General features: G+C 32.9%; 2 protein-coding genes across 11 annotated transcripts in view; both read left to right on the top strand.

Annotated features, from left to right (window-relative positions):
• The first annotated feature begins 483 nt into the window (after positions 1-483).
• Arpc4 (Actin-related protein 2/3 complex, subunit 4) lies at positions 484-2,334 on the top strand. Of its 2 annotated transcripts, none has more exons than XM_089078277.1 (4): positions 484-891; positions 1,273-1,615; positions 1,693-1,863; positions 1,954-2,334. In XM_089078277.1, exons 2-4 carry the CDS (start codon positions 1,343-1,345, stop codon positions 1,957-1,959), a joined length of 450 nt encoding a protein of 149 aa, XP_088934403.1. In that variant the 5' UTR covers positions 484-891; positions 1,273-1,342; the 3' UTR covers positions 1,960-2,334. The 2 variants fall into 2 exon arrangements, with proteins under 2 accessions (XP_088934403.1, XP_011632493.1); XM_011634191.3 differs by having other exon boundaries at positions 486-891; positions 1,289-1,615.
• A 2,245-nt stretch (positions 2,335-4,579) lies between these two features.
• Positions 4,580-12,468, top strand: part of NfI (Nuclear factor I) — a 43,511-nt gene continuing 35,622 nt past the window's right edge. For 5 of the 9 annotated variants that reach the window (XM_089078271.1, XM_089078266.1, XM_089078267.1 and 2 more), the window contains exons 1-3: positions 4,580-4,719; positions 6,047-6,245; positions 7,176-8,705. In XM_089078271.1, the coding sequence (XP_088934397.1) occupies positions 8,625-8,705 (81 nt within the window). In that variant the 5' untranslated portion in view covers positions 4,580-4,719; positions 6,047-6,245; positions 7,176-8,624. The other 4 variants (XM_089078270.1, XM_089078269.1, XM_089078268.1 and 1 more) reach the window with 4 other exon arrangements.

Genomic DNA, 12,468 nt, shown 5'->3' with positions numbered 1-12,468 from the left:
TGAACATCAGATTCTGCCTAGTTATTTTATGCTGTTATTTTACGTTATTATTGTTATGCTAAATCTAATTTTTTGCGGAAGAAACACATACAGTGAATAATCAGAATCTCACCCTCATACGTCTAAATCTAGTAAATTTCCTCACTTTTGTTTCAAGATACGCAATCAACCCCCTGAAGTAGAATTATTTCTTAATTAAATAATTTTATCTTTAACTCATATTTTTATGTTATGTTTAACATATCACACATACTATACATACATATACTATACACATACTATACTATACATATCTATCAAAAAATATTAAACTGGAGAGAAAACTGAAAGCCAATAGGCAACAGATTTCGACCAATCAGAAATATCTCCGATATTCTGCACAGCTTCTGATTGGTCGAAATCTGTTGCCTGCGTTTTTCATTGTGCATCCAGCTTATTATGGTTGCAAGCGTCAAATGCGAATGCATTTTTAGTACATATCCACTTCCAGAATTGTGATTGGTCGAAACAACGCGAAAAATTTGTTTCCTTTTAATACAATAAAATTTCGACGATTGAAAATAAGTTCGAGATATTTGTCGTTGACGCCTGTTGACGCCCCGATTATTAGATATCGAATTAAGTTGAAGGAATCGCCGGATCTGACTCAGCCAGAGGGGATCAGGTTTATTGAATTCATCAACTCGTAAGCTGAAATCGCTGGAATAGTCAAATTAGAGAACTGGAGTTTGCTGGATGATATATCGTGTTGTTTCATATCTTCTTTCTACTACTCTTTGCCAAATAAAATAGAAAAGTACAAAGCAAATTTTGACAACTTTGTAATAGCCGAGTATCCAACGTGAATGCGAATGTTGAATCGAAATTTGTGAATTATCTTTCGCAAGTATGGTAAGTCACATTATTCAGCCATTTCAAACTGATTGATGTAAGAAATACAAGGCTATGAAACATTCAAGAAACATTATTCAAGTGTTCCCATGTATAGTTATTCTTGTTCATCAAATATTAATAAGTATATTAAATAAGAAGAAAATAATATATGAAACACTTAAGTGATGTTTCTGAAAGTAGTGTTTTTTTAACTATGCTTTTAACTATTGCTGCAAGTATACCAGAATACTGTGGATTCTAATAGCAATTTGTTTAGACTAATAATTTTAGGCCAAAATATCTTGAATTTTTCTAGCTAATGTCATCCAGCTATGCATGTTGACTTTTAGTGATTAATTGTGAGTTACTAATAAATCTGATATCTCTTATATTGTTTAGTTTATTTATTTTACAGTCGGGAACACTAAAGCCCTATTTGACAGCAGTTAGGCGTACGCTTACTGCTGCTATGTGTCTGGAAAACTTTTCTTCTCAAATTGTTGAAAAACATAACAAACCTGAAGTAGAAGTAAGAGCGAGCAAAGAACTGCTTTTAACACCTATCTTGATAAGTAGAAATGACAAGGAAAAAGTATTGATTGAATCCAGTATAAACAGTATGAGAATAAGTATTGCTGTCAAACAAGCTGATGATTTAGAAAAAATTCTTTGTCATAATTTTACAAGATTTATGACAATGAGAGCCGAACACTTTATGATACTCAGAAGAAAACCAATAGAGGTAAATAGTTAAAAATTTACTGTTATTAAACTTGTAAACTTTTAAACCTTTATAATTTATAACAATATTTATTGCAGGGTTATGATATCAGTTTCTTAATTACTAATATTCATGTAGAACAAATGTACAAACATAAAATAGTAGATTTTGTTATTCACTTTATGGAAGAAATTGATAGAGAAATCAGTGAAATGAAATTATCAGTTAATGCCAGAGCACGCATATGTGCAGAAGAATTTCTAAAAAGGGTGAGTATCTAGATTACTCTATTCTGTATCTGTTATCTTCTATTGGATCTATTTATGAAATGTCATTTCATTATTGGGTTTTCTTTTCAGTTTTAATGTGTTTATTATCGACCATTACCAATATATCAATAATTAGGAGAATCATGAGATATACAACAACGATGTTGTCCAATGGGATTATTATACAACTTTTAAAAATAATTTTTGGACAAAACATTAGGAGACATTTTTATAATGTATCTAGTAATGTATCCTTATGCCACTTACATTATTTCATGTTAAATGGATTGGTATATAAATCATTACTGTTAGAGACTTGATTGAAATCTTGTTATATGCAATATAGGCAATATTAAAAATGAGAATATTACTTAAACTTTTGTAAAGAATATTTTTCAGGTATTTGTTTATAATGAAACTTGTATAAATCTGAAACTAAGAATTCATATTGAATAAATTATGAAAAAATGATTATTTGTTAATATATTGTAAACACAGCTCTAAGTAGTTTTAAGCAAGCAGTACAAACATGGATATAAATATTTTTTTCATAATCATTTGGCATGGAATGTCAAATTTGTGATCTAATGTTTGCAAAAATGAAAGTTTTTTAAAAGAAATTGTAACCGATTCTTATATGCATGCACACATATGTATACTTTCAAGGATAGACTAGAAGTACATTTCATTTGACATTCATAACATTTATTTCATCTTCACCAAATATTAAACAGAGATAAATGATTACGAGCGTTATGAATGCTAATAGAACCTGTCCTAGAAGTATAGATTATAATAAACTTTTAAATTTTAAATTGAAACAAATTAGAGATAGATAAGATATTGGATATTAGGTTTATTGAAAAGACGTATCTTTAAGTTTTTTATTATCTCTTATGATTAAATAAAGTATTTTTATTTTGTTAAGAAAATGTACTCATAAAAAATAATCTTAAATTATCTTTTATTAATCAGAAATTAAGAAATAATAAACTTTTATTTAAAGACGTTTCTTGTCAATAAGCTTATCCAACAATCTAATACCAATCTAATCTTTCTCTCTCTCTCTCTCTCTCTCTCTCTCTCTCTCTATATATATATATTTCAATTTAAAATTTAAAAATGTACTACAATTTATTCCGTTTTTAATCTGTTCTTGAAAGTACAAATACTATCTATCATATAAAATTTATTTAAACATTTTTTAATTTAAACTTCCAATAATGTTTTATATCTGAAAAAAATGAATGATTCATAATTTGTGACATTTTTTACTTTTCTTGTAAACTGGAAGGAATCAAAAAAGTTTAAACAAATATTTGTTATTCAAAAATTTATTCAATATCTTAGTCTATGTCCTATTTAAAATTTCAAACTTGATTCAAGTATACTCTACTTTTGATAATTCTTTTTCTAACTTCCGATCGTTTCCCATTTCTAAAAAAAAAAGAAATTAGGACAGATTTGAAATATCTCACACTTATGTACACATACATATACATGTACACATACATAATGCATGCATGCACGAGTGTATATAAATGTATATATGTACAATTGAAATTAGTTTACTTAAGTCAAATATTGATATGTTTAAGTTCAAATAAAATACATTGAATTTTTGGGGACTACAAAGCAATTTTGTTCAATCAAAGTTACGCTGACTATGATTTTCAGTTTTCCATGTATGTATACGCACACATGTTCTACATGTGTAAAATAATCTCAGTTTTTATATACATGTATCTATCTATTGTAATATATATCATTTCAAAAGAAATGAATAAAAATATTATATAATTACTAATTTCATTATTATTAAAAGTATTTAATCAAAGTTGTTATTGTAAATTTTGCTAATTTGTTATAGTTAGAATTTATTGAATAGTATTACATAATAAACAAGTGTTATGTGATTTTTAAACTTATATGCTTGTATAATTTTTACATTTTTTTAAAAAATTAGTATAATTTCTTGCTTTTAATATCACAGTTCAAACTGGCGATAGGGAGATAGCAACTTTCGACATTATTCATACATATATTGCATTTGTATAGATTATATAAACATAAAATTTATACATGTATTACAATGAAAACATACATTTTTCATAAATATTAAATTCTTTTGATGTATATAAATTATAGACTTCTCTATAACATTAGTCTCTTTAAAGTCTAAAAGCTGATATCTTATTTATCTGTTTTCGACAAAGCGTTGAACATGATAGATAAGTACATGATAAATAAGTTTTTAAGCTTTAGAAATACTTAATTCTGCAGCTAATCAACACATTTGTGGTCAACGCAATAACGGCTATGATATCGAAATATCATTCGGCCAAAATAACTGAATAACTGTCTTTTTTATTAAACAGTTAATAGTTAAATAACTGCTATAACTCGATAATAATGACAAAATGACTGTTATCAAAAAATAACGTCTGTCACTAATCTAGAATCACGAATATTCGCAGTTACATTGCGACAAAATAATTGGAGGTGTCATTTGTAAATCACGCATCCAACATTCGTCGCGCTCCTATCGCGAATGCTGGGTAATCACAATGATTATCACATCTCCCATTTGTCGATAAATTAGAGTAGCTAGATGCCCTAAGGCTGACTTTTCATGCTGACGCTCATTTTTAACGTCAAACTAGATCACGTGATCAAAAATGGCCATTCAGATTTCACATATTCTGTTTAATTTTGATCACGTGATCTAGTTTAACGTTAAAAATGAGCATCAAGCGTCAGCATGAAAAATCAGCCGAACAGTTCGATTAAAATGAGATGGAACTTGATTGTGTAAGCTATATTTGTTAAAAGCACGTCTTGTAATAATGTTGAAAGGTTAGTTTCCAAAAATTACATGTAATTTCTAATTGAATATTGAATATAAACGGAAGAAAACCTGGTTCAAAAAAGTCCAATAATTCCAGTTCATACGCTTCGCGAAAACTGATATTGTTATTAGATTTTCATATAGAAGTTCTTGTACTCGCTGTACGTAATAAGGATATAAATAATTTTCTCGTAAATTTTTTTGTACAGTTTTACGAAAAACATTTTACTCGTCTAATGTAATATATCTCATGCTGAATTTTGAATTGTCTCTGATGCGTGTAAATACCTGTTCTTTAACGTCAAAGGTTTTGAACAAGGGTTTGTTTTGTCCTCGATTAATTGTACTAAGTGAAAAAGATCCAGTTTCTTTAAATCGACGATGCGTCGAAGAAAATGTACTTTTAGCAGGATACTACCTCCGAAGGAAGATCTCCCGATAGAAACGCCGAGTACTTCTGCTGTGTCCCTGTTAGCTCCATATATGAAGTGAATATCTGCCTATTTGATATCAGAATAAACTATCCTAATAACGTTGTCTTAACTATGAAACATTATATTAATAACCAGCCTGATTTATTATGATATACGTTGTCTTCAATGTCAGGATGACATTTTTTTTATCATATTATTTACTTCTAACAAAAAAAAAATGTTGACAATGCTCATAAAGGTACAGACACATTCACATGACATGAGCTCACATAATATCACATGATATTATGTTAGATGTAATAACGCATGATATCACACTTAGGAGACATACTTTTGTCACATGCATAGTCATTTTGAATATGTGATTTTTAATAAAGAAGAGTGTAATAAGTTAATGATAATTATAGAGTATGATTTGAGCAATAATTTTTCTGATTGGGAAGAAGATATTGAAAATTTGATGGTTCTTGGATTTTTAATTTATAATAAAAATAACAGAACAATATGAAATAAATAGAAAAAGAAAAGATTTTGTAGAATATTTGAGTGTAGTTAAAGAATTATGCGAATCTATCCTAATAGATTTCATATGTATTTTAGAATAAATAAAGAGGAATTTGAATTTTTACATAATTTATTTGAAGAGAATATAAAAAAAGGACACACAATTTGGAAAAGAAATAAATACACATGAAAAATTGATAGTATGTTTGAGATAAGATAAAAAAAAATCAAATATTACTATTCAAATTTTTTTCATTTATTTCTTTGAAATTTTTAATAATTGTAAGAGGAGCTCAATTCTTATAATGTTGCTGTTCATGTATTATATGTATATATTATTGTTAGAAGTAGTGGCTCTTTCCTGTCTCTGATTGTTAGTGAATGTTGAATGTTGCAGTTGGATATGATGCATCTGTTGACATACCAGTAAGTGACAGAATGCTATTTGTTTGAAATATAAGCATAAGAGAATCCTGGACGAAAATGTAACTCCTGCCGAGTACAAATATCTTTTTGTTTTTCTTATTGAATTTGGATTTCTGCTCCTCATACAGCATTGCTCAATATCATTTTAATTTTAGATTGTTCAATTTGTGGTAAGTTTTTTGATATTCTTATCATACTTAAAAAAAACATATCGGTATCGTTCGTATTTAAGGAAAATATTGATTGTGGTTGTGCTGATTTATATTAGATATGTTAAGTTATATGTTAAGTTTCCATTTATTCGACTATTTTTTCATTATTTTTTATTATTCATTTTTTTTAATTCTACATTATTTTTTGGATATTTCTTGATTTTTAATTTTTATTATTTCTTCTTATTTAATGCATTTTACATTGTTTTACCATTGACTATTTAATGACAAACCATCGATTTTTTATGATCTATATGATCTATAATGATCTATAATTTTTAATATAGTTTATTAAATCCTATTTGCAATAATATATTTGATTGTATTAAAGAAGATTAAAACGTTTACATTTATATTATTGTTAAGTATATATGAATTTTGACATATTTGCATTTAGTATTAATTTTTATTTAATTTTATTGTAATTTTTTGCTTTATTTATACTTTAGAGCCTTGATTTATATTTTATTTAATTTTTATGAAAGGCATCTAAAATGTCTACATGACATTTTAAAGATATCTTATGTCTGGATTTTGAATTTTATGTTATCTGAAATCAATGTATTCGAATTCGAATTGTTGTTCCTTATTGTTATTTATTGTTTTTTTTTTTAAATCAATTCTCATATTTTCATTCGTTAATGTTTCTTGTTTTTTTTTCTCCTTTTAATTGTTATTATTTTTCCAAATTTCTGCTTCTCTCTTTCGAATATCTTTTCTACGTTTATCACAATTAAATATTTCTCTTTATTAAATATCAACTCTCTATTTTAAATTTGGCTTTAATATTGGTTTTTCTTATCCTTCTATTATGTTCCGTTTTCACAGCATTTATATGCAATATGTCATCTATTCCGATTTGTACGTTTTTATTTCCTGTTTTTTTAGATTATCTTTCTATATTTCATGGTGGATTGCACTCTGATATCGAGTTTGCGCAACGCTGCTTGCATTTTACGCCGACGCCGATGTTGACGCCGACGCGGACGCCGACGTCGACGCCGACGCCGACGCCGACGCCGACGCCGACGCCGACGCCGACGCAACGTTCGCGATTTGGAGTCGATGTAGTCCGAGGCTCGGCGTCTTCGGACACAGGAGAGCTAAAAGGAACTGAAGCATCCTTCATTATTATTTCCGTTGTGCTGTGTTATCATATTCTTTGTCGAAGTGGCAACAAAGAATCTCAAAATTACGCAGCAAAGAGAGAGAGAGAGAGAGACAAAAAGAGAAGAAATGTGAATCATTGACAAAAATACAGAGAGAAAAAAAGAGAAAGAGAGAGAGACAGAGAGAATAGAAAGTAAACTAAAAAATCAAAGCTGCAAAATCAAGAAAAAAAGTAAGAAATACATAAAATAGAAGGTTTAAGAAAAGAGCGAAAGAGGAAAGAGGGCGGAAAGAAAGAGAAAGAGAAAGAAAGAATGAATAAGAGAAAGACAGAGTGCCGAATGAAAATCTAGGAAACATTTTTACAGGCATTTCTAAAAAGAAAAAAGACAATAGTATAGAGAATAAGAAGGGGTAAAAAGAGCGTAAGAAAAAGCGGGAGAGAGAGAAAGAGAGAGGGAGAGAGAGAGAGAGAAAGAAAGAGAGGGAGTGTGTAAAAGAGAGGTACGAGAAAGGAGCGACATTGCGTGCATGGGGGAGAATCGCGAATTGTGGCGGTACGAGAAAGAAACACAGAGAAGATCCGAAATCGAAAAGTTCACAACCGTGGCTGCTGCGGGTAGATAGGATGCGTGTGCTTGGGTGCGGCGTCTCGTCACCGTCCGACAAACGACAGTTCAGTAACGTCAACAGCATCCGTAATACCATCACCAACAGATCCATTGGTGCCAGGAACGACAGTTCTGCAAGAACGTCTCTCGAGAACGCGGGAGTAAGAAGTAGCGACCGAATCGCCAAGGACGGACAGAGCGACCGGAGGTCCTCGCGCAGTTTAAGAACTCGACGCGACCGCATCATTAAAATCATTGTTGTATCATCTGGCATTTGTTCGACCACGGAAGTTAACGAAGAAAGAAATTTTCTTCAATCCACGTGCTTGATCTCGAGGAATTCGCGAGAACGATCGTACGGAAGGGTGCTTGACGCGCACTCCCCATTACTCGGTCGACGCTTCGATTACGAAGAATTTCAAGTTCACGCTCGTTACCTGAACTAAGCTCGCTCCTCTCTTGCATAGTAACCAGACCAAGTCGATTGGACTTGGGAGCGCGGTGTCGAGCGGCGTCCAGCGGCGTCCAGCGGCGCCGAGCGATATCAAACGATATCATAGCGACGACGGAATCGAACCGGCTCCAGCCTGGCTCTCAGACAACGTTCAGAATACTCATGTTCATCCCAGACACTTTGAGAAGCTGCATGGTGGAACCGGATGTCTCGACTTACCTGCAAGCTCCTTCCGTTGGACAGGTGCTTACATTTTTAAAACATCTTGTTTATGTTCGCTGCTTATGTGAGAAATTGCTCGATTTTACTTTGTATAATGCGTTCCGCTGCCGACTGAATTTGTTTGCTATTTTATCGCAAATCTTTAAATATGAACGTGTTCTACGTAGAAAATGACGACGAATGTGAATGTTTTTTTTTTTTTTTTATTTAGTGGCAATGGCGCGCAGCACGCGCGCTTTGAATGCGCGTGTTTGGTGTTTTGTCATATATATGTCATTTACCTGACTGATCTGTTCCATTTCGAGATGCACATGTAGAATTTATTCGTGTTATCCACTACAATTTTTTTCTGCAAATGCCGATTAACTCGCATGACAAAAATTACATGTACTGCGCATTAATCAAATCAAGGCTTTGGTCGATTCGCGCGTCTTTTTACTACAAACTTAAGATTTTATGCAAAATCACGAATATAGCAGCAGGAGAGCGTATCGTGAAACTTGACCAGTTGACTAATCGACCAAGTTTGACAAGAGGCATTAAAATAGAGAGGAACAGGCAGGAGGGTTGACAAAAAGGAGATGTGGGAATCGCTTGACGTAGCGTCGCGTCGCGCTGCGTCGCGTCGCGTCGTGTCGCGTCGCATCGCATCGCGTCGGTTCGAGGGCAAATCTAGTAAGCTAGGACAGAGGCTATTAATAACTGTTTAGGGTGCCGTACCTGGCCGCCGTGCGCGGTACCGTCCGCGTCTCGATATGCGGCGTTCCGACGACCGGCGTCTCAGTGTCGTCGCGACGACCAACGTTGTATCCGTCGTTCCGTCAACAGCGAAACGTAGTTCGCATACAAATCTCGGCGCGCCAAAGCCTCTCGGGATCCGAAAGAGCGCCCTCCTCCTAAGTCTCGTGTGCCCAACTCGTTTCGATCAAAGTGTTCCCCACTGACAGAAAAAAAAAAAAAAAATCTCTCACCGGCTACAATCTCTCTGTATCATGTGCTATCGTGCCAAAGGTATGGCGCTTTTTCCAAATCTTCCATCCGGTTGGAGTCTTAACGCAGAAATGGCGCGGTGTGGCGTACTTGTCGAAAAAATATGGGAAAACTGTACCGTGTGCTTTATATAGAGCCAGATGCTCGGACCAACACGGATTCGTGCTACTAGTTTCTACTCAAATTCGCACGAGCGGAGGAACGCTGTTAATTTTATGTCCAGTTTACTAATCGTTCGTTACGTTTTCCACGTTTTCAAATCGGTACAGCTTTGTTGCGCGTTCGTTCGTAGAATCTATTTGTTCGTATAACGCATTATTCGCTGTACAAGTTTTGTAGCTCGTCGTTACTACAGTGATTCTTGTGGTCGGTCCGTCACTTCACTGTTTATTTACCATTTATCAGGCAGAGATTTTTTATTTATACAATTTCTATAACCGGGAAAGATTGTGCTGTCCCAGCATACGTCCAGATAATTTTTCGGTTGTAACTCGTGTATTTTTTCGAATGAGTTCGCGCCACGCAATATTGCGCGAATAAGTACAGAAGAGGAAAAGGAGGAGGAAAAGGAGGAGGAAAAAGAGAAGAAGAAGAAGAAGGAGGAGGTGGTGGTGTAGGAAAAGGTGGCGGAGGAGAAGGAGGAGGAGGAGACAGTGGTGGCGGAAGAAGGAGGAGGTGACGGACTCTAATTTGAGTTCGCGAATCGCTCGTACCTGACAATGGTACGTTTCCCGTGTGACCATCGTTTTCCGGGAGTGATTCACTTTGCGCTTCTTCCTGCTTGGCTGCTCGTCGATTTTTGGCATGGATTTTTTCGCGTGAAGAATAACATATAGTAAAGAAAAAAAAAAAAAAAAGAAAAAGAAACATAATAAAACAAGAGAAAAGAAAAGAAGACGAGAGAACGCGTTGGTATAGTTTCTCTTGGCTTTTCTCGCTTGTATCTCCCCTGAATATCTCAAAATTCGTATTCGCGTATTTTTCATGCAATGTGTTTTTTTTTTATTCTTGCCGCGATGACGTGAACATTTAACATTTCTGATTTTTGTTAGCCTCCGAAAATAACAGCGTTACACACACGAATGGATGCGCGTGAAAACGTACAATGGCGCGTCCCCTAAAACGTCCATGAACGACGATTTTATTTACTAGGTGCATTCGTTTCTCATTATTTCATACGTACACATGTCCATTTGCTCATTTCGTTCTTTCGCCTGATAACCATATGTATCTGACAAGCACCCGTTTGACATTTTGACGCTGAAAGAAAGAGTGAATGTAGAGAGATATATACTTTTCCTTCGATTCCTTTTCCTCTTTTTACTCCGTCGCGCGCAAATGTTTTAAGAATCCGATGAGATTGCCAGCGTTTCTGATGATTAAAATTTATATTACATATTTAGAAAAAGACTCTTTTAAACGAAAAGAATACAACAAGTGAAATGCGATAAGGTAAAGAGTTTTTAGGATTTTCCCTAAAAAAAGACAAATATCATTGTTCTTGACGTTAGAAATATTGTCTCAGGAGAATGATGGCTTGCTTAATTAAATATTAAAACAATACTATATAAATGATAGCGCTAATAAAAGTTAAGCGGCATTATCGTACAATTGCCAGCACGGGCAGAATATATAGGCACGACAGTGGTTACGACGGACAATATCGTGAGCAAGATTCTTATCATTGACAGCGGTTCTTTGACAATGTGAGACTGTTTTGTCAAAAGTGAGGATAAAATAAATAGATCTATCGAATAATTAGAAAACACACGTGTGGAAGGAGAAAAGTGCGCGGGGGAGTACGGTCAAGGATCAAAAGGATTCTTGTACGCTCGAGCTGCTCGTAAGCATTTTTAAGATCACAAAAGAAGCCGATTGCTTCTTTTCGAGAACAGATCTGATCGATACAGATGAGGCCACGAGCAATCCGCAACTGCGGCGTGGAGGAGTATCGAGATCGTCGCATTCATTACCGCGAAGATCACTGTTTCTGACAGCTGGACGCTGACAGGAAGGACGGACGGACGATAGTGTGCTACAGCAGCTGCAGTGTTTGTGAATACTCGATGGTTCGTTTATGTTCTTTAGCAGTTTATTTGTAGCATTCAATATGTATATATGTATGTATATATATATATATATATATATATATATATATATATATATATATACATTATATATTATATATATGTATATATATATATATGTATATATATATATATATATGTATATATATATATATGTATATATATATATACATATATATATATATATATATACGCACACACGCGCGTATGCACGTGTCGCGTGTGCGTATGCGTGCGTGTATGTGTGTGCCCACACATGATGAGTGTAATTTAATATTTACTATGGCTAGAGAAAGAAAAGGGAAAAAAAGAAAGGAAAGAAGGGGAGAGGGAAAAATGGAGGAGAAAGATATCAAATGATATTATTATCATATTATATCCACTATTAAAAATCTAATCTGAATATCAAATATTTCAATATGTTCAATACTGAGTGATTGGCAAAAGAGTTTTATTTAACATATATAAATAATCGAAACCATCTTGTATTAGCAAATAAAAAATAAAATACCATTCGTAAGGAAAAGATAAATAAAAGTTTGCGAAGAAATAATTAAATGAAAAAAATAAAATAAAGAGAAAAAATTATTTTTACGTTAAAAATATATATTAAATTATTATAAATTATTATAAATTTACAATTTTTAAAATTTATAATAAAGTTATATTAAAGTAAAATCATACTGAACAGTTAATATAGCTATTTT

Source organism: Pogonomyrmex barbatus, unplaced genomic scaffold (genome assembly GCF_055798465.1).
Source record: "Pogonomyrmex barbatus isolate J1 unplaced genomic scaffold, ASM5579846v1 scaffold21, whole genome shotgun sequence".
Lineage (NCBI taxonomy): Eukaryota > Metazoa > Arthropoda > Insecta > Hymenoptera > Formicidae > Pogonomyrmex > Pogonomyrmex barbatus.
The sequence above is the reverse complement of the archived record's forward strand: the minus strand, read 5'-3'. Positions and strand labels throughout refer to the sequence as shown.